A 21612-nucleotide genomic window follows, 5' to 3' on the forward strand; every position below is an offset into this window, starting at 1 on the left:
TTATTTTCATAGGGGCTTGCCTATAAGAAAAAACATTAGTAAGGGATTTATCTATTAGGTAAGGTAAATAATTACAGAATGGAGAATTATTGCTCTTTACATTTCTGCCTGTTAGTTCTAAAATTGTCCTGAATGTGGTTTAGACTTTAAAGTTAGGTTTAGACTTTGAGTGGCTATTTTTCATGATACATGCTCCTGCTGCTGTCTATGCTGGGTAGTTATATAAAACAATCAGGTTGTATGCTCTCAATAGAGCATTATAAACTAATATAATGTTAAAATTGTATTTTGTTCTGCCCTAGCCTCAAGTTGAAGTATTGTCAGAGGAAGAAGGGGAGGAGGAAGAGGAGGAAGAAGATATCCTCTCTTTGGCAGAAGAAAAATACAGGCCAGCTGCCCTTGAAAAAATGATAGCTTTAGTTGCTCTTTTGGTTGAACAGTCTCGCTCAGAAAGGTGAAATGCGTCAACACTCAAGATGCATATAGCATGTTCAGTTTTGCTCTTTTCCACACTATTAATTCAGTAACTTTTGTTATTTAACTCCTTTTAAATAGCACCACAGTTTACCAACTCTTATAGCTTAAGTATTTCAATCCTTTGTACCAAACTCATACTTTACCTGGGTCATGTGAGAAATATATACAGCAAAGTATCTATATATGCATTCATCCTTTAACATAGCAGTTTAACTTCTAAGAATCTATTCCCCAAATATAGAAAGATATATATGTAGTGCTATTTATTGCAGTAGTGTTTTCAATAAAAAGACTGGAGATGTCCACCTAGAAGGGACTAGTTGAAAAAACGGCATCTACTCGATAGAGTACTCAATAGCTGAACAAAGGAAGCATAGAATATATGTGTACTACCTTAGAGAAATTTTTAGGATAAATATTACTAAGTCAAAAATGTAAAGTGGAAAAAGTGTATATAATACTTTTTTAAAAAAGGGAGGCTGTGAGAGAGAGTGTGTCCTCATAGATTCTGTTTGTGAATTTGCCTGCATGCTAAAATTTTTTATAATCCTAAAGTCAGTACTGAAGGAGCTTTTACAGGCATTTATGGACTGCAGAAATTACATGTACAGACTTGGGCGGGGGACTTTGATTTGCCTGTTGTATACTGTCCCAGATGAGGTCAATTATGGTGACACTGTGCATTCTTGCTTCCATTCTTGGAACAAAGCAAATAAATTTAGGGAAAATTTTAGTTTTCATATGGTAAACAATGTCTTTTTCACAGTATGTGCCACATTTTTCAAATTTCTGCTTTTTGTTGGTGACTTGGCAGTTTAAAATGGCCCCCAAACATAACGCTAAGTGCTGTCTAGTGTTTCTTAGCTCCAGAAGGCCATAATGTGCCTTAGAAAGAAAATGTATGTGTTACATAAGCTTCACTCAGTTATGAGCTATGGTGCTGTTTGCTGTGAGTTGAGTGCTAATGAGTCAGTGATGTGTTAAATTTAAAAAGGTAATGTATCTGTTGGTTGATGAAAATTTGACCAGAGACTTACAGGAGCCTAACCCTGTATTGCCCTATAAGCAATAATTGAGTCTTCACTAGTTTGCTGTCTGCCATACTTGGTAACACATATGCACTACAAATAAGAATTGACTGCATTATTTTTAATTTGAAGACTAAATAAAAAACAAAGAAGAAATAGTTTCCCATGGTTGGGGGAGGGAAAATAGGCTGGAGGAGAAAGGAATGAAAGATTGACTTATTTGAATATACATTATTTTATTTTTTAGTTTTAACTCTGGAATCATGTAAATGTTTGATATAATAATTAATTAGTTAAATGCAATCCCTAAGAATCAAAAGCAGACTGAAATAAATTAGCCTGACTATGGTATTGAGCTGGCATGATAGCCACGGAGAAGGGTTGATTAAAGTAACCTTCGAGTACATTAATTTAACTATAAATTGCTAGTAGGAGGTACCTAGAGGACAAAAAGAATTATAAAATTATCATAAGCAGTTTTGAAATTATTATTCCAAATTTTTTATTATAGAATAAAGCAAATAATTATTAAAGTCATTAGAAACCAAGATTTTTAGCAAAAGAAAAATAAATAAATATAAAATAATAGGGTTTTTACATAACTTTAAAACTGAATTTGGAAATTTTAGTAGCATTTATGGTATATTTTTGTCTTAGGCAAACAAAAACATGTATGTGTAATGTACCTCCATTTTCTGAAAAGGCCTACAGATCCAAAGGCAGCTCAGAATTAATGAATGCCCTTTAACATCTAGATTGTAGTCTCTAGATACCTTTTTCCACTGAAAAAAAATAATGGTTCCTTGGAAATATGGCCAATTTCAGGTCTTCAGCAAGAAATTAATAGGAAGCTGGGAATGTTTTGTCACCTTGGAAAACAAAGAGGCTATCCAAGCCTACCAAGGTCATGTCAAAAGAGCCAATTTAGAGAGGTTTATGCTGGTCATAGATTGGACAACCTGAGCATCAATAATAATTACAAGTGGACTAAAATACATCACAGATGTTTAAGTCCATTAGCTCATAATAATATCTAAAAACAATATTTTAAAAAAAACTTACAGCCTTTGTGTAGTAGATTAGGAAACCAAATCATAATTTTGGAAATGTTAATTAAGAAATGATATTACGCACTTATCTTTACCTGCAAGAATTATTATCTCGTGGCAGCCAAGTGGTAAGTGACGGGAAGTTTATCGTCACAGAGGTATTTGAGCTAATAAATAAGCAGGTAGTGCTGGAATTAGAATATCAGTATCAGTATTTTACATCAAAATGAAATTAAATCTAGGGAATGATAGTCATGGGCTGAAAACATTACAAAAAGTGAGGCAGCTTTTAATTGTGTGCCTCCTGGAGAAATCCATACCACCACTAATAATTCTTAATCAAAAAGTCAAACCTAGATTTGATCAAGTCTCTAGATCTAACTAACAGTTTACAGGAAATATGGGAACAGGTGAACATCTTAAAACACCACCACAGGGTTCATTCAGCAAAATGGAAATGTGGGAAGTTCTATTGGACAAACCACCTGCTTTCTAAATTGTAAGATAAAAAACAAACTTGGGAAACCAGTAGTCTAAAAGAGATTTGAAAGATAATTTCAACCAATTGCAACAGAGGACTTTACTTGTATCCTAATTCAAACAAATTAAGTATAAAATTTTTTTTTAGAAACGATACTGTGTGATAGACAGGAATTGTTAATTTTGGGTATGAATAATGGGAGTGTATTTACATATTTAAAAATATCTGTTAGCAATATGTATTGAGATTTATGGATTAAGTGATAAAATATCTGGATTTGCTTCAGAATAGTCCTCATTGAGTGAATAGGAGGTGCAAATGAAATCTGACTGGCCATGAATTTGGTAATTTGAGTAATACTGGTAAGCATGAATTTGGTAAGCTGAGTGATGGAATACTTATACTATTTCTATTTTTATACTAAAAATTTTCATAATAAGCTTAAAAGGCATATGTAGTAGTTTTAAACTGGGAAGTGAAACTTTCTAGTATTTCTTCATAGTTCATTTTGTTTTGAAGGTTCTCATTTCAGAAAAAGCTATCGAAATTAAACCTATCCTAGTGTTATAACAAAATATAACATAAATTAAATGGAAATAAATTGAATTTGAGCTTTTAGATACCAATTTTGGAATCTTGAAAAATTGTCTGAAATATCTCTAGCAAGCAAGTATAGCCAGCAGATAGTTCAGAATCATTTTATGGTGGTCACTTGGTATAGTTATAACTGAATAGTTATAACTGAATAGTTATAACAAGAACAATTTTGATGTGTCTCATGAAGCAAATAGCTACAAAGTAGTAGTATAGAGGGAAGAAAAACTTAATTTCTATTAATGTTTTCTTTCAGGCATTTGACATTATCACAGACTGACATGGCAGCATTAACAGGAGGAAAGGTAATACCTTCTCTATATCAGACCATTTGACAATCACAAAAATAATAACAATAGTTCTTAACTGAAAAACTTTTGCTTTTAACAGGGATTTCCCTTCTTGTTTCAACACATTCGTGATGGCATCAATATAAGACAGACTTGTAATCTGATTTTTAGCCTGTGTCGATATAATAATAGACTTGCAGAACATGTAAGTGCTGAGGAACAGTCTTAAAGTTTTTTAATAATTTTAAAAACAATATTCTGAAATTCTGTTTTTCTCTTTTAGATTGTATCTATGCTTTTCACATCAATAGCAAAACTGACTCCTGAGGTATGTAGAAATTTAATTTGTATTTTTAAAACTACTACCAGTATTGACAGTGCTTTCAAATGAACTTTGAAATTATCCTTGAAAAAAATTACCAGTTTCCTCATAACATAACCTGTTTTCAAGTATGTAACTTGAATAAACTGAGTTAATGCTTCATGTCTTACCACGGATGTAATTTTCACATTTAAATATAAATTTACATATAAGTTCAACATATGAGTTGTGAATAGATACTAAGCTTTAGTGTTATAAGCATATAATTATGCCCAAGAAAAAAATAGACTAACCAGAATACTGAATAGGTGGGAAGTATATTTTTTAAGTGAACTAAAGTAGTGTACAAAAATATTTTTGTAGAATGGAAATGTTACAGTTGCTTTGTTAATACATGTCAAATATTAATACAAATTGTATCTGAGACCAAAGATTGCTATAGGGAACTTTTAATTTAAATTTTTCTGTAAGCATGGTTGTCTCATTTGGGTTTTGAATTTTGTTTTCCAAATTCAGAAAAATACATGTTTCCTGTTATATGTGGTTCCCATGCAATTGACTTTTTATTCCCGGCTGATCCTTTTCTTTATCCTTACCCAAGGACATGCTTACTGGTTTTAGAGAAAGGGGTAGGGAGGGAGGGGGAGAGAGAAAGAAACATCAGTGTGAGAGAAAAACATCAACTGGTTGCCTCTCACACATGTCCACACCAGGGACTGAACCTGCAACCCAGGTATGTACCCTGACTGGGAATCAAACCCCTTACCTTTCAATTTATAGGACAATGCTCCAACCAACTGAGCCACACCAGCCCCGGCCTGATCCTGCTCTTTTAAGTTCATACGCAGGAGTACTGAGCTCTGCAACCATAATGCAGCAAACTTAAATGTATTGTATGCAAAAGTTATGTGTGTTTATTTTCTGCTGATAGAGATGGGTTCAAGTATATTTAGATACACAGTCTTATGTGTCTCTTACAGGCAGCCAATCCTTTCTTTAAATTATTGACTATGCTAATGGAGTTTGCTGGTGGACCTCCAGGAATGCCTCCCTTTGCATCTTACATTCTGCAGAGGATATGGGAGGTAAGTTTTGCAGCAGATGTTTCAGTATTTATTTTTTGAGGATTTTATTTATTGAATACAGTCACTACCATATTAAGTACCAGTTTCTTCTTACCTGAGCAACCCAAAATGGGTTTGGTTAAGTTACCGATCAAGGGAAGGAAAGATGCTTTAGTCAGAAGATCTGCGGGGGAAAAGAGATTTTTTTGTCCAGTCTCCCAGATTTTTAAAGACTTTTTCCTAGAGTCATGAACAGCCTTCAGCCATTCCAAGATTCTCATTTCCCTACCATCAAAAAAAAACTATATAGAGTGGCAGAAGCCCTAGAAATACAAATGAATTGTTCTCAGCAGTTGATAGAAATGGTAGAGAAAGCACCAGCCACTCTCTTTCCTCCACAGTTATGCCGAGTCATAAAATTTCTTAGAGTTGGAAAAGCCCATTCTCTAGACAGGGGTCAATAAACTTTTTCTCTTCCTGGCCAGACAGTAAGTACTTTAGGCTCTGTTGAAACCATTTAGCTTCTGTTTTAGCATAAAACCAGCCATGAGCAATACATAAATGACTAGAAATGACTGTGTTCCAGTAAAACCTAAAAACAGGCAACCAATGAATTTGGCCCGCAAGTTATGGTTTTCCAACCCCTACTCTAGATCCTAAGATTCCATTTTCCCATAAAAAAAAATCTCCCCAGCGGTGCAGTGAACTAGTTTTCGTTCTCATTTATAGTAACAGATTGATCAAACAAGAATAAAAGTAAAGAGGAGAAACTTTAAAGAATTAAAAGTATTTTAAATTAATTTGCAAACTTAGGCCTAAAAGTCATTGACTTCTCTTACTGGTCTTATGTTAGAGTCCTTAGTTATTTTAATTTTATTTTGTAAACTAATGACATGTTTCTGAACATATCCTGTTGATAAAAGTAAGTAGCTTTAGAATTGGGAAAAATCATGGTTGGAACTTTTTTTGGCTGTAGTTTTCAAAAAACTATTTTGACTTTTAAATGTTTAATGGCATATACCAAAAGTAAGTTAAAAAGTAACTGCTCATTCAATTGGCCTCATAATTTGTTCTTGCCTGTTTTATTTGTAGGTAATTGAATACAATCCTTCTCAGTGTCTGGATTGGTTAGCAGTGCAGACACCCCGAAATAAACTGGCACACAGCTGGGTCCTACAGAATATGGAAAATTGGGTCGAGCGATTTCTTTTGGCTCACAATTATCCCAGAGTCAGGACTTGTAAGTCAAATATTCAGAATTTAACAAACCATTTGTTGTCCAAGTTTTGTTTCTTTGTTTTGTTTTTAAGGTGACTACAGTGTGCCCATTGTTGTATAATTCAAATGCTCTTAGAAATGCTGTTGTTAAAAGCCAAAGTTATGTTAGTATTTGGAAACCCATATCAATGTTTTACAAATATGTATAGTGTTTTTGGTTTTTTAAGGTTAGAAAAGGATGTCCTTTCTCAGGCAGCATCACCACTACAGCCATTTTTTCCTTGCTTGATAGAGTAACAAAGCATGATTAGGATTATTAGTAAAGAGAGTGAAGGGTCAGGAAATTCTTTTAAAAAATATGAGAAGACCAAGAGTAAAGTAGTAATAAAGACATAAAACAAGTTGAGAGAAAATATTTACTGAAATTATGGACATTAAATGATAAACATCTTTATTGTACATACACCAGAGGAAAATAAACCAAAGATACTGGAAGACAGACGGACAAATACAAAATATAGATATTTTATGGACTAGAAAATTGCTTGTAAATAAACATAGAATATGTCCTCTCTTGATAGTAGTCAAAGAAATAAAAAAGTAGTTAATATTTTAAATGTTTTTAATCATTAAAACCATATTTACTAGCTATCTACTAAGAGAGCCTAGAATCAATGACACTCCAGTAGTAACAAGCACACCGAATACCCATATCTCTTTTTCTAAACACCATTTTTCAATGAAACAAATCACAGCCTCTTGGAGAAATGGCTGATTAACATCTTATAGAACAAGAAAGTAAAAAGGTACTTAAAAACCAGAGTAATGAGGGCATATCAAAGGGACTTAGAACCATCCTGAAAGAGCTCCCTGTGGCCAAAGCTGGAACAATTTGAGTAAATAAATAACATAGCTCTAGATTGTAACCCAAAATATAAAATAAATATTCCTGAGTCTTCATACTGATGTAAATAAAGGATTAAGTAGATAAATGGAGAAGAGACAGCTCTCCCATACAGAAAAATTTAAAATAATTTGCCCCAAGGAGATTTAATTTCCCACCCCTTTTGTGTACGCTTAGTAACTTGCTTGAAAAAGTAGAGTATGGGGGATGGGGGGAATAACTTGAAAAAACTTGACAAACATTAACCCAGCCAGGTAATTGAGGTTAACATCATCACTGAACAGTCATGTTTACAGCATGTACCCTTGATATAATGTAATGCAAAGGTCACTGGACCTGTGTGGTCTTCCTCCCAAAAACCTATAACCTGAGTCTAACTATGATAAATATCAAACAAACCCAGTTTGAAGGACATTCTACAAAAATACCTGACCCCCAAGGTGTCAGGGTCACCAAGTGCAAGGAAAGTCAGAGAAATTATCATAGCTGCAAGGAGCTTAAGGAGACCTAATAACTACATGTAATGTATCCTAGAACCTAAAAAAAAAAAAAAAAATTAGGGCAAAGCTATTGAAATCTAAAGTGTAAAGTTTAGTTAACAGTTATGTGCCAGTGTTGGTTCCATAGTTACAACAAATGTATCTTAGTAATAATAGCTATAACAGTAGCAGGAATGGGGAGAGGGGTATGGAAACTGTCTCTTTTAACTATTCTAAAGTAAAAGATTTGGGAAAAACACCTTTCAGTGTGGGTACACATGGATTGGCGTTGGTACTCTGTTTATAGGCTTCTTTTTCCTGCCAATTTAGTTGAACCCACAGAAATGGGATATTTGTGAGAGCTGACACAATATGTCCGTTGGCATTCATGTTTCTGAACATAAAACAAAAACCTATGCTGAACCTGTCTGCTACCCAAAAAAGTTTTTTAGCTAGTCATTACACCCAGTATTGCTAACAGTGCTCTGGAAATGGCGTTCTTGTACACTGCAGTGACACTGTAAGTTAATATTACCCTTGTGAAAGGTAATTTAGCATGTAACTAAATCCTTAAAATCTTTTTGCCCATTTTCACTCAGTAATATTGTTTCAGGGAATTCAGTGTAGACAAGTCATTCAATATATGGATACCCAACCACATTATTTATACTTGTGAAAAATGTAAAGCTGGTGTTCAGTTAGGAAATAAGCTATTATGATGCATAATTTTTTAATTATTATAGTAGAGACTACAGTAATGTCAAAAAGTGTTTTTGAAAAAATGTAACTTGAAAAGGGTACCCAAATACTTGAATAGAATGAATATAACTTAGAATAATAATTATGATAGCATGTATGGAAAAAAATTACAGAGAACTTTTTTTAAAAAATAGATTTATTTTTAGAGAGAGGGGAAGGGAAGGGAAAAAGAGAGAGAGAAACATGAGTGTGTGGTTGCTTCTCATACGCCCCCAACAGGGGACCTGGGCCTGCACTGGGCATGTGCCCTGACTAGGAATTGAACCGGTGACCCTTTGGTTCGTAGGGCAGCACTCAATCCACTGTGCCACACCAACCAGGCTGAGAACTTTTAATCTTACAAAATAGCTTTAAGGAATTACTGAGAATGTTTAGTCTAAAGACAAATTGTGACATGATAGGTGTCATCATGTATTTTAAGAATTGCCATACAGAAGTGAAAGTAGATTTGTTCTAAGTTCAACTGAATAAGTTTTTTAAATCATGAAAGACTTTTCTCAATTGCTGTGTTACATAAAAATTCATCAGGATGCTACCTATATGTCAACTTTTTATCTTTGAGACACATATTGAGTCATCTTGGAAATAGACTACCAGAGCAATATATAGGTGAAGAAATAAATAAAAATGGAGTATTGTGCAGAAATAAGTTTAATTTATAATCTGTAAAATAGATTACAATTTTTTTTAAGATTTTATTTACTTTCAGAGAGAGAGGGGAAGGGAGGGAGAATGAGAGGGAGAGAAACATCAGTGTGTGGTTGCTTCTCATGTGCCCCCCTCTGGGGACCTGGCCTGCAACCCAGGGCATGTGCCCTGACTGGGAATCAAACTGGCAACCCTTTGGGTCACAGGCTGGTGCTCACTCCACTGAGCCACACCAGCAAGGGCAGATTACAATTAATTTTAGAAACACTGACTTTATTTGCTTTGCAGTACAATGGAAATTATCAAATTATAGGTAGAATAGTGGGAGACAGAATTAGTAGATGTATTAAAAAAAGTTAAACTAAGACCTTAGAAGCCTTAGCTCATGAGGTTGACCACCTGGGTTTGAATTCCAGTTGTGCCACTAGCTATGTGATACAGGGTGGTCTTACTGTTTTAAGTCTGAGTGAGAATGAGGATAAATAAAAGTAGTGCCTACTATTGTACATAATGTTAGGATGTTAAATAGTAAACATTCAATAAATGTTAGCAATTCTTGTTGTTACTGTTTTACCATTACCATCACTATCATCATCATCTCCCAAGGCTGAATGTGAGCTCTACCTCTTATCTGTGTGATCTTAGTTGATCTTAGTCTTTGCTTCTTCAAAATTTTGATTTTCTGCTGGAATATCACCTGCCTCCAGGATGACTGTTAAGATTAAATGAGATCATATTTATAAAGTATTTAGCTCAATGCCTTGCTCATAGTTAACTGCTTTTACAGATAGACTCAACTAATGAGTTACTACCTCTCAGAATTATAGCATAGGCTTAGTAAGATTTTTCAAGTATGCTGAGAGATTCTTTCTTTGTGTGCAAGGTTAGCCTAGAAGACTTTTAAAGATTTTCCAAAACTAATGTTCTATAATCGGCAGATATATAGTCTTATATATTACAAAGGACTTTTAGATAGATCTCATTCTGTCTTTGTAATGTAAATAAATTTTACTGTGATCTGTAAATTATTACAAAATAATCATTGCTCCAAATACTGTGTTCTTCCTGTTAAACCATATTGTTTCCTAAGAAGAAATAAAATGATAAAATAACTGGGAAAACTACAACTTGGGAAAACTAAACAAAAGAGGTTTAAAGCTGTTTCTGCTAATGGTATTGTTGTGTCCACTTAAAAAATAACAGTGACAGAAGGAAGATGTCTGTTTTCATCATTCCTTGGGATCTTTTTGTGGGGCTAATAGTAGAGCAGAAAGATATTAAAAGAGGTGTTCATAGCCCTTAAATTTTATTCATTTTCATTTTTAAAGGAAAGAGTGGCTTTGTGTTTAATGACTGCTCTTCAGTCTATTTTATATCTTGTAAGAATCTATCTGACAGTTTTGTTTTACATTTTATAGCTGCAGCATATCTTCTGGTGTCCCTTATACCAAGCAATTCATTCCGCCAGATGTTCCGGTCAACACGGTCTTTGCACATCCCAACCCGTGACCTTCCACTCAGTCCAGACACAACAGTAGTCCTGCATCAGGTCTACAACGTGCTCCTTGGTTTGCTCTCAAGAGCCAAACTTTATGTTGATGCTGCTGTTCATGGCACTACAAAGCTAGTGCCCTATTTTAGCTTTATGACTTACTGTTTAATTTCCAAAACTGAGAAGCTGATGTTTTCCACATATTTCATGGATTTGTGGAACCTTTTCCAGCCTAAACTTTCTGAGCCAGCAATAGCTACAAATCACAATAAACAGGCTTTGCTTTCATTTTGGTACAATGTGTGTGCTGACTGTCCAGAGAATATCCGCCTTATTGTTCAGAACCCAGTGGTAACCAAGAACATTGCCTTCAATTACATCCTTGCTGACCATGATGATCAGGATGTGGTGCTTTTTAACCGTGGGATGCTGCCTGCCTACTACGGCATTCTGAGGCTCTGCTGTGAGCAGTCTCCTGCATTTACACGACAACTAGCTTCTCACCAGAACATCCAGTGGGCCTTTAAGAATCTCACACCACATGCCAGCCAATACCCTGGAGTGAGTAAAATTGATAAATATTACATTTGTATCCTCAAATTGATTAGAAATACCTGTTTTTTCCCTTTATGCGAAGTGGTGACAAATGTGGGAATACAGTCTAACTTTATTCTTTCTTAAAGATTTAATGTATATTTGTTTTCTTGAACATGTATAAAATGCAAAGTATATGGATAGTTTTTCTTAGGTTTATGTTGACATTTTCTCTCTTATGGAACCTACCTATTTTAATGTATGGTTTTGTAAATGTGTCTTTCATGTGTACCTAATGAAAAAAGTCAGCTTTGTGGTGGTTTTAAGAAAGTATTTACCATTTAGATAATAGCAAGATCTATATGCTATGCTAAGTTGTGATTTGTATGTTTTTATCTTTGCTGTAGTATTCCATAGTATTTCTTTCTCACACTACATTCAACTGAATGAAATCAAATATATGCAGTCCAAATCTGATCCTTTTTTCGCCCCTCCATGTAAGGCTGGATATTTCTTTTCACTGTCATCTCTTCCTCTCTGTTGTTAATAGAAAATTAGACCAAGAGAGTATAAATCTGAAAATGGGGTTAAAAGGAGAATAGGGAGCCCTATTTAAAGCTATTCTGAACCCACAGACCACAAACTGCTAATATGAGAAGTTGTTTGCTAAATAGGGGGTAGTGGGAGTAGGGAGTAGGAATAGCTTTTCCAAGACATTCAATAGTTCAATCAGAGAATACAATAAAGGGTATTGTAAGGATTGATATCCTTGAATTGTGTTCTGTACAATTCCTGTTTAAAAAAAAAAGGACTTTACTGATCTTTAGATCAGTAAACATAGTGACCATAACATAGTGAACTGTTCAGAATTTTTCACCCTGAAAGAATAATCTACTTTCCAGTGAAGAAAGTTAGAATGCCTATAATAAAGAAAAGAAGTGTGACTGTATTAAATACCAAGAAAAGTGTTCCAAACCAAGGCTATAAGAATACAGAACAAAGAGAATGAGAAGTCTGTCTGACATAGGAGTCAGACCAGGATTTATAATACTAAGGTTCAATGGATTTGTTCCTATCACATTCACATAAGTAACATTTAGTTTAATTACTAAACATGTCCATAGTTAAATATACCTTTGAAGAGTGCTAGTGAGTGCAAATATTCCCTAATGTTGTTACTTGCCGTTAATGTCAATGAAGTGTAACAGCTTTTAATGTAGAACTTATCTGTTAGAGATTTTAATAAAAATGGTGCTTAAATCAATTTTTGACAGGTAACATGAACTGACTATCCATCATTCAAGAAAGATAATTTCAAATGTTGGCACTAAAGGGTTTTTCTCAGAAATGGTCTTAATTGAGTGGCATAAAATTTTTGTGACAAATAGTGATTTCTCATTTATTAAAGAAAAGGGGACAAAGGATTCTTGTAGCATATCTCTGGATTCACAGTGGAAGTTAGAAAACTTAGTCTTTAAACAGTATTAAGACCAAAAATGAACAGTATTAACTTGTAGTTTTTAATCTTACTAAAATTCCCTTTTGAAATTTTCAGTGAATTACATATGAAATTTTAAAAACAGAATTTGTTGCTAATTTTGTAACTGTTATTGAATGCTAGTATAATCTAGTTTATTTATGTAATTTTAAGAGCTAATGAACATAACATTCAGAATGAGAAGCAGACATTCTAAAACGTAGGGTTAAAAGATCACCGTAATACTTATTTTCCTTTTTTTTTAGGCAGTGGAAGAACTATTTAACCTGATGCAGCTATTTATAGCTCAGAGGCCAGATATGAGAGATGAAGAATTAGAAGATATTAAACAGTTTAAGAAAACAACCATAAGTTGTTACTTACGTTGCTTAGATGGTCGCTCCTGCTGGACTACTTTAATAAGGTAGAAAGGTGTTTTGTGGTGTTTTTTTGCTTATTTTGTTTTTCCAAGTGAGGGGACATATACTTTAAATTATTTGTAACTGAAAGTTGACCAATTCTATACGGTTATTGGGAAAGCATTTGTGCATTTAGTCACCTTGAAAGAATTTATATTTTGAAAGTTAAGCTACTTTTAAACAGGGTTTGCTTTTGTTTGGTTTTGGATTATTTGTGTTTTCTCAGAATTATAGAATCTTAGAGTTGGAAGAAACCTTACCATACATGTGTAATCTTCTACCTAAAGCTTTGCACTCCTTTTCTCTATGGCAGTGATCCAAATTTATGCTTGAAAAGTTCAGTTCTAGAGGCCTCCAAAAACAGCTTTCTTCATCTTTGGATGAGTCATTGTTAATGTTTTTCATTCTGTGTAGCCTGGGTCTATCTGTATTTCATAACTATAGGAATTAGACAAAGTAACAAATCATGATCTTTACTGTTGTTCTGAGCAAATTAAAATCCAGGTTAATTTCTTAAAATGCTTCTATATATTGTGTTGGCCAAAAAGTCCATATGGTTTTTTCCATAAAATAAAATTTAAAAAAAAAAAAACATTTTTATTTTTACCAGTAACTTTATTGATTTGGATATTTTTTGAGTATGTTGGCTTTCTCCCACATGTTACAATGTTGACTGTTCTCAATGCCTCCATATGATCATTGTCAGCTTCATCTGGTCTACCCAACTGAGCAGCATCTAGCAATAAATCTCCAACATGAAACTGTGCAAACAACTTTTGACATGTTCGATCAATCACAGCACCTTCTCCACACACTGCACAAATTTTTTTCTGTGTTTCAGTTGTGTTTTTACATTTCTTGAAATAATAAAGCATAATATGCTGAAAATGTGGTTTTTTTCTCCCATCTTCATTATTAAAATGGCTACACAAAAAATTCACCAATTTTGCTTAATTTAAAAAAAATACATGCTGATATAACAGCTGTCACAATACAGTCTAACAAAATTGTTTTGAATGAAGTTAAAGACAACTAAATGCTACTAGAGCCATGGTACAGAAGAAAACCAGACAAACTTTAGGACAACCCAATATTAAGTCTAATAACTGGAGGTGATATCCTTTATTAGGCACTCTTTTTTTTTTAAGATCTTATTTATTTATTTTTACAGAGAGGGGAAGGGAGGGAGAAAGAGAGGGAGAGAAAAATCAATGTGTGGTTGCCTCTTACGCGCCCCCCACCTGGCCTGCAACTCAGGCATGTGCCCTGACTAGGAATCAAACCAGCAACCCTTTGGTTTGCAGGCCAGCACTCAGTCCACTGAGTCATATTACCCAGGGCTGAAAAACATTTTTTATACTGAAACTTCTAAAATATCCCTATTGTACCTCTCTTCCACCATTGTGGAGTTAACTATATATTATTAGACATAACTTTTCCTTAAGTTACTTAGAGAGTTCTTAATATTACCTCCTTTTATTGCATTTATAAGAAATAGTTATAGTAGTCTCTTTTCTATAGGTAGGAAGATAGCCTAAATGACAATATATTGTACTTCAGGGTTGTACGGGGTTTTGTTTTGTTTTTAATATCAGCAAAGTGTTCTGTTCTGATTTAAAGTTCTCAAATTAGACTTTATGTATTTTTTCCAGTGCCTTCAGAATACTATTAGAATCTGATGAAGACAGACTTCTTGTTGTATTTAATCGAGGGTTGATCCTGATGACTGAGGTAAATATTTTATTGTAATGTATTTTGTTTTAATTTTCTCACCAAGACTTCTTGTTTTTTGGCTATTTAGCGCTTATTGTAGACTTTACAGGTGTCTTGATATCTTGATTTTAGTTAAACAGAGCACTAAATGCTAATCTGTATTCAAAGAATAATTAGATCACAGTTTTTAGGGTGCTGTTTTCTTTTTCCATAGTAATTCCATTTTTTCCTCATCACTTTGTATTTAGAACAACCACTTAAAATAGCCTGGTTTTATTTATTTTATTTGTAAGGATAGAAACAGAAGAAACTCATATGATTTAATCAAGGGCACAGTTCTCAAGAGCTCACTTATTTGATAACGTTACTAAGACTGAGATTAGCATCATCAGAGAAAGCCTGTGAGACTGTTTTATGTTTTAGGTGGTTAAAATCAGCCATTCATTCTTCCCATAATTCTTAAACATCTACACTGAGATGATTTTAAGGCCACAGAGGTACACTGTAACCTTTTGTCTACTAATGGAGATAAAATGAGAGTACATGAGAAGGATATCATGAGATTAAGAGGTAGGGTGGTTTTTTTCAGCTAATGGTGTGGTAGAATAGGAATACAACACATTTGAAACTACTTTGAAAAATTTGGACTTGCAGTAAGTGGGAGAGCATTTAGATAAATGATTTAATAGATACAGAGACAAGAAAATACTGATTGAGAAATGCCAACCCTTTCTGTTTGGATAAAACAAAAGGTATATAAAGACGAGCAGTGAGAATTTAATTCTTTCACTCAACAGATGTTTGAGTGTCTGCTCCGTGCCAGGCACTGTACTAGACACTGGGGATATAGCAGTGAACAAGACAGACATGGGTCCTTCACAACTTACAGGTTAAATGTCACCCAAGTACATTGTTTAGATTATGTACTGCCACAGATTCTAGGCTATGAATGTTGAACTTTAAATTCTGAATAGAATACAGGCTATGGGGAACTGATTCAAGAGGATTAGAAACAAGATGTTCTGATGTAGAATGAGGTAGGAAAAAAACCTAAGGGTTTAGTTAAGTTGAATGTAGTTAAAGAAAATAGACTTAATGAGTCATTATGATTAAAGAAATTACTATGTTTTTTAGCTTTTTGCCTCTTTCAGACCTACTATTTTGAGTATGGCTGACAGCCATGTCATCCTTTTCTATCTTCAGAAGCCCTGAAATGTTAGTTAAAACAGTTACCTGTTCTTCCCAATCTTCCTGTTGCTCCTGCTGCCATATAAGCATTAGGCTTGCAGTCTTAGAACAAATAGTAACAAAAAGAAGAAAAATCTGATTAAATAAATTGTTCCTTCAGACCAAAATGTATACACAAAATATCAGAGTTCTGAAGTGTGAGGACTTGTGTGTATTAAAAAAGAGGTGAACAAGAAAATTTGACTTAGATAAAAAGCAAATAGATTTGCTTTGTGTTCATATCCATATGCATAGTCTGAGTCTGAAAACATCTATCTAGAGGATGAGCACTACGGTTTTGTGGCTCAATAAAGTCAAAATGAAAATGAAGTTTTCCATTCTTTTGAATCATTTGTAGTCTTTCAACACACTGCACATGATGTATCATGAAGCCACAGCTTGCCATGTGACTGGAGACTTAGTAGAACTTCTGTCAATATTCCTTTCGGTATTAAAGTCTACACGCCCATATCTTCAGAGAAAAGGTTTGGCCATTTCTGTTTCTTCTTCTTGTTAGTTCAACTATTAAAGAGCAAAATAAGGCATTTAAACTGTATACTTCAGAGAATTCATTTTTATCTCCAGTTTATGTACAGTAGTTTGGGCTGATGCTAGCTAATCATGAGGAAATGCTTATCATGACCTCCTGATATAATGCTTTTGTTGATTTTCTATATTCCTACCCCCAAAACAGTCAAGCATGCTGTGTCAAGATTTAGGAGACTGGAAAACACTTCCAGCATAGTTACAACATAAGTATTTTGTGAATACTCATGTTTTGTGAGTATTTTATGAATACTAGAAACTTCATGGCTTGGATTAGATGATTTTTAGTTTGAGAGAAATAACTATAAAAATATCTCTTTTGTCCCTGTAAGACAGTGTTAACTGTGAACTTCATATAAATTTCTGGAAAATAGAATATATTCTTCACTCAAATATGTGCTTTAAGAAATCTAGCAGGGTTAGCCCTGCCCAGTGTGGCTTAGTTGATGGGGTGTCATCCTGCAGATTGAAGGGTCTCTGGTTTGATTCCTGGTCAGGGCACATGGCTATGGTGAGGGTTTGATCCCCAGTCATAGCACATGCAGGAAGCAACCAGTTGATGTTTCTCTTGCATTGATGTTTCTCACCCTCTCTTAAATCAATAAAAGAAAGGGGAGAAAAAAAGAATGTAGCAGGTTTAACAGTAACAGACATCTCATGAAAATAGTCACAACTTTTACCTAAGATGTTTGTGATTAATTTGAATTTCTTGGTGTTAGTATTCTTTAGTTTACATAGAAAATAATTGTGGAAAGGTTTGATTTCAAATGGTCTATTTGTGTATGCTTTTGTATTTGCAGATGTAAAACAAGCATTAATCCAGTGGCAGGAGCGAATTGAATTTGCTCATAAACTGTTAACTCTTCTTAATTCCTATAGTCCTCCAGAACTTAGAAATGCCTGTATTGGTAAGTTACTTAGGAAATATACCTATGTAAAACCCTAATGAAAGAACCTTTTTCCGGGTTGTTTGTCTGTCTGTCTGTTTGTTTGTTTGTTTATTGGTGTGGGGATTGGTAGGATGTGATATTAGTTTGTAGGGTTTGGAAAACATTTGTACTTTCTAAGTGTAACTTGCACTAGCCAACAGGTCCTAAGAAAATTGAGTTTTATTTCTTATCATGCCAGTAATTTACCTGTGTGATCATGGGCAGGCCACTTAATATATCTGGGCCATTTGACCTTAGGTTATCTCTAGATCTCCTACTCTGAAATCTTCTGATCCTATGTAGGCAAGATACAATCATGAAAATTTTACAAAGTAGAATTGACATTGTAAAGGGTTGTGGTGATTATTTCACTTTGAGTTCTTTTGCCTAAAGATACTTCATACTAGCTGTTCATAGACTCCTAAGTATGTTCATAGACTCCTAAGTATTCTATGTTTTTATTGATTGCATATTTACAATAAAGTGATCATTTGTGCCTGTTAAAGGACCCCCTCATTTTGAATTTATATTGAGATTTTTACTACCTTAGAAAGCACTGTGAAGTGATCTTTAGAGACTTTCTCAAAATGACATGAATAATTGGCTGTCATGTATAAGCAGGCAGTCTTTGCAGGCATTGGCCTGTGGAATTATTGGACTACGCTTCTCCAGCAAGAGGAGAGAGGTGCATAGTGGTAATCTCTATTGCCAGTAACCTGTCATCATGAGCATTACATCTATGTGATTAGAGGATGAGAATCAGTCCAGCTAGCATCATGAAACATTAAAAGTAGATTAAGGATTATCCCTTAGATCTGAAGAACTTTGAACTTTAGATTTCTTTATATGTTTCTGTGGTTGATTTTATGAAGACATAATGTGTATTAAATGTTTTCTTCAATGTACTTCTCCTTGGTGCTTGTCTTGGATAAATAATATACAAATAAAAAGTTTTAAATTTTAGTTTCTAAATAATGACCGCATTGTGGTTGGTAGCTCTGCTGATTCAGATTTCATTGAGCATCAGACACAGTTTCTCCCAGTGTCAGGAGCTAAACCAGTTTTAGATTCATTAAAACTTTCCAGCTGTCACACTGCAACTAGTCACTCCAAAAGGGTCTGTGGGTTTTGACAATAATAGACATACTCCAATTTTTTAATACCCAAATTGTATTTTCATTTTCAGATGTCCTCAAGGAACTTGTGCTTTTAAGTCCCCATGACTTTCTTCATACTCTGGTTCCATTTCTACAGCACAACCATTGTACTTACCATCACAGTAATATACCAAGTACGTATTCATCTAGCCCAGTACTTGAATATGGTTGGCATTTAATCTTTCTGCACACTGAAACTTGGAGATTTATACTTTTCCATTTATTCTTATTGTACACTTTTAATGTCTTAGTGTCTCTTGGACCTTATTTCCCTTGTCGAGAAAATATCAAGCTAATAGGAGGGAAAAGCAATATTCGGCCTCCGCGCCCTGAACTCAATATGTGCCTCTTGCCCACAATGGTGGAAACCAGTAAGGTATGTTGGGATGCCAGGAAAACAATGTTTCTGTAGTACACAGTAATTTGAAATTTCCCCTCTGGCAGTAATGAGTATATTAGATTTAAATGACCATTTTGTGGATCCTAAAAAGATTAGACTCATTTGGACTTTTTCCTTTTGGTGCTCTGAAATGTTGGTTTAATATTTGAAAAATCAACAATAAGCACAAGTAGTAAGTTTTTTTCCCTCAAAAAATACCCTAATAGTAAACCTTATTAGTATTTGTTACTAGGCTAAATTATAACTGGGTCATATATCTAAACCTGAAAAGTCAAGTTAGATACTTACTATTGTTTAAATTTGGCCATATAATCAATGACTTCTTTTACTGCCCTTTAATTATAATCCTTTGACCTAAGCCTTATGTCACAATTGATAGATTTATCATCATTTGGAGTCTGATTTTTGTCCTCTGATGCTTATTCTAAAATAATACTAATTCTAAATTATAGAGAAAGGGTACAGAATAATTTATTTTAGTTTCAACATTTTTTAAACAATTTTCTCCCTTTATCTTTCTTCACCCCACTTCATTCACACTCTCCCTTGCCCACTATCTTTGTATCTTAAATATACTTAAGTTCTTAGAAGATAAACTATTAAAATAATTAACACTGTAGTAACCATTACAGAAATAATTTGGAATATATTTCAAAAGTCAGATTTAATTTATTATTCTTGATTATATGTCTGTAGAGCTAAATAAAGTGTCACATTTTAAACTCTTACAGTAATTTTTTATTAAAGTATATAGACATAATGGGTAATTTTAATTGACAGCATTTGCACACTGAAAATAAACTTGTGACAATTAAGATCTTAATAACATTACTAGAAACTTGGAGATTAAAATTAGGTTCTTATAGAATTTAAATATTTAATCAGCTTTTTAGTTAAATTTATTACATTTACACAAAATATGCTCTTTAATTTATTATACAATTAAAGTGCAACCATTTTATCATCTTTAACCTTCAGGGCAAAGATGACGTTTATGATCGTATGCTGCTAGACTACTTCTTTTCTTATCATCAATTCATCCATCTATTATGCCGAGTTGCAATCAACTGTGAAAAATTTACTGAAACATTAGTTAAGCTGAGTAAGTATAAAAGATGAGCAGTAAATTCCACTGAATTATTTTAAGCCCCTAGTCATTCAGGAAGGGGAGAAAAAAAATGAGACAATCTTTTTTTTATTTTTTAAAGTGAATGTTTAAAAATATTAATCTTGGGAACATTTTTATTTTTATTAAGAAAACACCAACTTACTGGTTTCCATTGAATAGTCTGCCCAGAGTTTCAGCTGGCCTATAAGGGAGTGTGGAGTAGGGCTGATCAGTTTTTGTACTTAGAAGCCCAAGTCCTCCTCCATCTGCCCAGCAGAATTTAAAAACAAAAAACAGAAACTGCTCTGATTAGGGAGACAGGCTTAGATGGACTTCCCCACCCCTGATCTTGAGGTTGAGATTTATAGTGCCAGCTGTGCTTTGGAGCTGGTAACACCAAGAGCAAGCTGAGTGGGCTTGCTAGGGTGAAGCAGAGGTGCATATATGAGTAAATTAGGAGGTAAGTCTTTTAAAATAGAGAGGTGAGTAAGTAGGGAAATTTGCAAAGGAATATGTGAGAAATAGAAATCAAAACCATCAGTAAATTATGAAGGGGAAAGAAAACTCAAATTAGTTAATAAGTAATATGGTTTCTCCAAGCATGTACATGAGAGCTGTTAGAGAATGCTCCCTTTGGGTGACTTTTGTTTAACAGATAAGTCGTTGGAAGAAATGTAGCCACCCCCTCCAGATGTCCCCTATCTCAGGACCTCCAGAGTTCCCAGGCTCTGTGTGTCTTCTGTAGGGATGGTCCAGGAATCCTCACCAGTGTTCTATAGTTTTATTTCAGAGCATGGGAAATAAAATACTCATGGAATTAACACCCAGGTCAAGAAATAGAATATTACCACACCCTAGGAATCCCCTTGTTCTCCTTCTCAATCACCTCTTCCTTCCTGTGCAGAAGGTTTTGATCCATTATAGGTAGGGCAAAAGATGTGAACATACCTTAGGTTTCATTATCCAAGAAGAAGAAAGTGGTAATAGCTCTCAGGGATAATTCCTCTTCAGAAAAACCATCTGATTGGTAAGTGATTAGAGCATCTCAGATTTGAAAGGTTGTTTCTTCTACCTGTTATCATTAACTGGAGATACACACACACACCAATGAAGTGCCAACATGGGTGGTGGGAGGGATGAGGATATGCTCAGATTGGCCATTTAATGATTACACAATTGGGTTGTGGCACTTGGTAAAAAGCTAAAACCTAGCAGTGGCAGTGATGAGGTGTGAGAGGATAACCAGGAGTTCTAGTAACACAGCCTTGCTTCCAAATAAGGAGGGGAACTAATAAAA

General features: G+C 34.2%; 1 protein-coding gene across 2 annotated transcripts in view; it reads left to right on the forward strand.

Annotated features, from left to right (window-relative positions):
• The window catches only part of USP34 (ubiquitin specific peptidase 34), a 220397-nt gene that overhangs the window by 186829 nt on the left and 11956 nt on the right, over nt 1-21612 (forward strand). For both annotated transcript variants that reach the window (XM_045827191.1, XM_045827192.1), the window contains exons 62-75: nt 303-454; nt 3886-3934; nt 4020-4124; nt 4203-4247; nt 5222-5326; nt 6398-6545; nt 10732-11366; nt 13083-13240; nt 14888-14966; nt 16534-16660; nt 17522-17629; nt 18837-18941; nt 19059-19183; nt 20186-20309. In XM_045827191.1, coding sequence (XP_045683147.1) covers nt 303-454; nt 3886-3934; nt 4020-4124; nt 4203-4247; nt 5222-5326; nt 6398-6545; nt 10732-11366; nt 13083-13240; nt 14888-14966; nt 16534-16660; nt 17522-17629; nt 18837-18941; nt 19059-19183; nt 20186-20309 — 2065 coding nt within the window. The remainder of the gene's footprint in view (nt 1-302; nt 455-3885; nt 3935-4019; nt 4125-4202; nt 4248-5221; nt 5327-6397; nt 6546-10731; nt 11367-13082; nt 13241-14887; nt 14967-16533; nt 16661-17521; nt 17630-18836; nt 18942-19058; nt 19184-20185; nt 20310-21612) is intronic.

This window comes from Phyllostomus hastatus, unplaced genomic scaffold (genome assembly GCF_019186645.2).
Source record: "Phyllostomus hastatus isolate PE091 unplaced genomic scaffold, TTU_PhHast_1.1 phas_scaffold_78, whole genome shotgun sequence".
NCBI classification, from domain to species: domain Eukaryota; kingdom Metazoa; phylum Chordata; class Mammalia; order Chiroptera; family Phyllostomidae; genus Phyllostomus; species Phyllostomus hastatus.